Below are 3,495 nucleotides of genomic sequence, written 5' to 3'. Positions count from 1 at the left end.
ATAATATTCATTATAATATTCTTTTAGTTTTCATTTGAGTAGTGAGTCAAATTTGTCATTGCTAGTTGTTTGACACATGACATTTCAAGCAGTAATAAAGACACTGCAAAGTGTCAACCATGCACTAGAGGCGGAGATCCCATAACCATTTTTTATATAAAACTGAGCCCATAATAATGAAGAACACAAACCACAAATATTCCAACAAAACTCATGGCAAAACCTCATGTTATAGTAATACCATACCCTGCACAAGGCCATGTTATTCCAACATTAGAGCTTGCTCAATGTTTAGTCACACAAGGAGTCAAAGTCACCTTTATTAACACAGAAGTTAGTCACAATCTAGTGACAAACAATTGTTTAGACAAAGATGGTTTTGGTGGTCTGATGCAGATGGTCTCACTCCCTGATGGGTTAGAGCCATGGGATGACAGGAGTGACCCTTGTAAGCTGGCCTTGTCAATATTGCAAACCATGCCACTCAAGCTTGAAGAACTAATAGTGAGGATTAACAAAGAAGAAGAGAGCAGTAGAGTAAGTTGTGTTATTGCTGATGATTGCTTGGGATGGGCTATAAAAGTGGCAAAGAAGATGGGAGTTAGAAGAGCTGCCTTCAGGCCTGCCTCAGTTGCTACTTTGGCCACCATATTGTCTTGTCAGAAATTGATTGATGAAGGGATTATAAACAAGAATGGTGAGTGAGAGGCTTATATTGTTTTGTATGTTGGAGGTGTCATTTTTTTTATAAACAGATTAAATCAAAAATTTTGGGAAAATCACTAATATTAACATTTTGAACCTTTTTTTTGTCAAAATAAACATTCACTTTTACCTCACTCACAAATAAACATTTTAAAAAACAACCAATGAAAATAATACACGTGTAAAGAGCTGGCTAAAAAAAAAAAAAAAAAAAAAAAAACTAGATTGATTTTAGAAAAGAAAAAAAAATAGGTGTTAGAATGCTTATATTGGTGATTTTTCCTTGTAAAAATGAATGTTTATTTTGACAAAAAGAAAATAGAGTCAAAATGTAAATATTAAAGAAAATAGAGACAAAAATGTTAATATTGGTGATTGTCCCAAAAATTTATGGCAACTTTTTTTTTCATTCAAATATATTTAGATTATTATTTAACAGAATTGTTCCTGTAGTTATACTTAACACGTTTATATATATATAGAGAGAGATTATTACTTTAATAAAAAGTTTCATTAGCAGTAAACCCAAACTAACCAAATTAAAAATGAGCTATTTCAGGGGTCCATTTAATCTTTCTTGAACCTTTTATATATTGCAGGCATACCTCTAAGTGATGAGATGATTCAACTATCTGAAACCATGCCACCTATAAAACCTCAAAACCTTGCATGGGCATGCTTTGAGGACTCAACTATCACACAAGTATTTTTTAAATTTGTAGTACAAACCGAAGAAGCTTCTAGACTGATCGAAAGATTTATATGCAACTCGTGTCCTGAGCTTGAGGCTGCAGCATTCAGCATGTACCCGCAGCTGCAACCGATAGGCCCACTCCTCGCTAGAAACCGACTAGCTGACCAAGCAGGCCAGTTTTTGCAAGAAGACACCACCTGCTTAACATGGCTTGATCAACAACCACCATGTTCAGTCATTTATGTTGCATTTGGGAGCTCCACTACTTTCAACCAAACTCAGTTCGAAGAACTGGCACTTGGTCTAGAACTTAGCAATAGACCGTTCTTGTGGGTGGTGCGACCGGGTATGACCAAGGAGACTGCAACTGGTTACCCGGATGGGTATGTCAAAGCAGTCGGTTCGCGTGGAAGAATTGTGAAATGGGCACCGCAACAGAAGGTCTTGGCTCGTCCTTCGGTTGCATGTTTCATGAGTCACTGTGGTTGGAACTCGACTTTAGAAGGTGTCACAAACGGAGTGCCTCTTTTGTGTTGGCCACATTTTTGTGATCAGTTTCAGAACGCGAGTTACGCTTGTGACATCTGGAAGACTGGATTGGAGTTTGAAAAGGATGAAGAAGCGGGTATTGTTACTCGAATAGAGATAATAAGTAAGGTGGAGCAGTTGTTGAGTGACAAAACATACAAAGTTAAGGCGTTAGAGATTAAAGAAAAGGTTACTAGTAGTGTTAGTAAAGGGGGGTACTCACACAGAAATCTTGACAGTTTTGTCCAGTGGATACATAAGAACGATGCAGATGCCAAGGATGAACCTGACTTTATGTGAACAACTGATCAACATGAATTTATAGAACAGGTTTTGGTGGAATAGGGGGAGGGGTGGTGAAACAAGATGGTGACAATAATGAATAAATGTTTTAGTGATTTGAATGATTTATAGAATATTTACAAATATAGAGTTATTAGTGGTGTGCACGGTTCGGTTCGGTTATTAGCATTATCCGTAACCGTAACCGAAGTCATCCGTTAATCGGTTCGGTTAATTCAGTTAATTTGTCGGTTTTCGGTTGGGTTGGTTAATTTTCGGTTAATAACCAATTCAAACATGGGCTAATTTTTTTTGCTTAAAAATACATGTAATGGAGGTATAAATACATGAAATACGTGTATAAATACATGAAATAGATCTATACATAAATGAAATAGATGTATAAATGCATGAATAGATGTTTAGGGGACCGCTAGAATGAGAACCACCTCGAGTTGTAAGAACCGCGAGAACCACACCGTACGGGGCGAGGTGGACCAAATTTTTTTTTTTCAAAAACGTAAATGCATGTATTATAAACACATTCGTAAAAAAAATTAAAAAAAATGTCGTGCGTGTAGTTTTTTACACCACAAGTTTGTGGTTTACGAGTTCCGTAAATTTACGGAACTCGTAAACCACAAACTTGGGGTGTAAAAAACTACACGCACGGCATTTTTTTTTAATTTTTTTTTTTTTTACGAATGTGTTTATAATACATGCATCTATGTTTTTGAAAAAAAAATTGGTCCAACTCGCTCCGGATCAAGTAGTTCTCGCGGTTCTTACAACTCGAGGTGGTTCTCATTCTAGCGGCCCCCGGATCAAGTAGTTATGTGATTTATGTATACATAAAATGGAGGTATAAATAAATGAAATAAAGGTATAAATAAATGAAATAGAGATATTATTATAAAAAATGAAAGTACGCCCCGCTTGCGGTATGCGCATATAATGGATATATGTGTGGACCATCGGGGGGCAAAAGTGAAAGTGCACGAATTTTAACGTTATTTTACTAACTTCGTGAAAATAACGTTAAAAGCTGAGGACGGTTAATTTTGCATCATGTGGTGGCTTAGAGACAAAAGGGTACTGTAACAACTGTCACTAAAATCAATAATTAGGACGATAATTAGTCAATAAGAAAACCCTAATTGAGACACCCAAGTAATTCTGCACTAACCCTAAAATTTTCAGAATAATCAGAATCAGGATCAGGGCCCCTAAAACTCGAGGGGGGCAAACCCTAGTTGATAATTATCTAAAATAAAACGTTGCTAGCA

The 3,495-nt window shown here is 36.3% G+C and overlaps 1 protein-coding gene across 1 annotated transcript; it reads left to right on the top strand.

The window, feature by feature from the left end:
• Positions 1–201: 201 nt before the first annotated feature.
• Positions 202–2,453, top strand: LOC110921841 (UDP-glycosyltransferase 83A1). The gene is made up of 2 exons (XM_022166170.2): positions 202–697; positions 1,305–2,453. Exons 1-2 carry the CDS (start codon positions 214–216, stop codon positions 2,225–2,227), a joined length of 1,407 nt encoding a protein of 468 aa, XP_022021862.1. The 5' UTR covers positions 202–213; the 3' UTR covers positions 2,228–2,453.
• The last annotated feature ends 1,042 nt before the right edge of the window (positions 2,454–3,495 follow it).

This window comes from Helianthus annuus, chromosome 17, assembly GCF_002127325.2.
Source record: "Helianthus annuus cultivar XRQ/B chromosome 17, HanXRQr2.0-SUNRISE, whole genome shotgun sequence".
Taxonomy (NCBI): Eukaryota; Viridiplantae; Streptophyta; class Magnoliopsida; order Asterales; family Asteraceae; genus Helianthus; species Helianthus annuus.
This window is presented reverse-complemented; position numbering and strand designations above follow the sequence as displayed.

Bases quoted from the DNA above. Each gene is read 5' to 3' on its own strand.
- LOC110921841 (XM_022166170.2), top strand. From the start codon at position 214: ATGGCAAAACCTCATGTTATAGTAATACCATACCCTGCACAAGGCCAT. The intron at 698-1,304 runs GTGAGTGAGAGG...TATATATTGCAG, and splicing joins AGGGATTATAAACAAGAATG to GCATACCTCTAAGTGATGAG.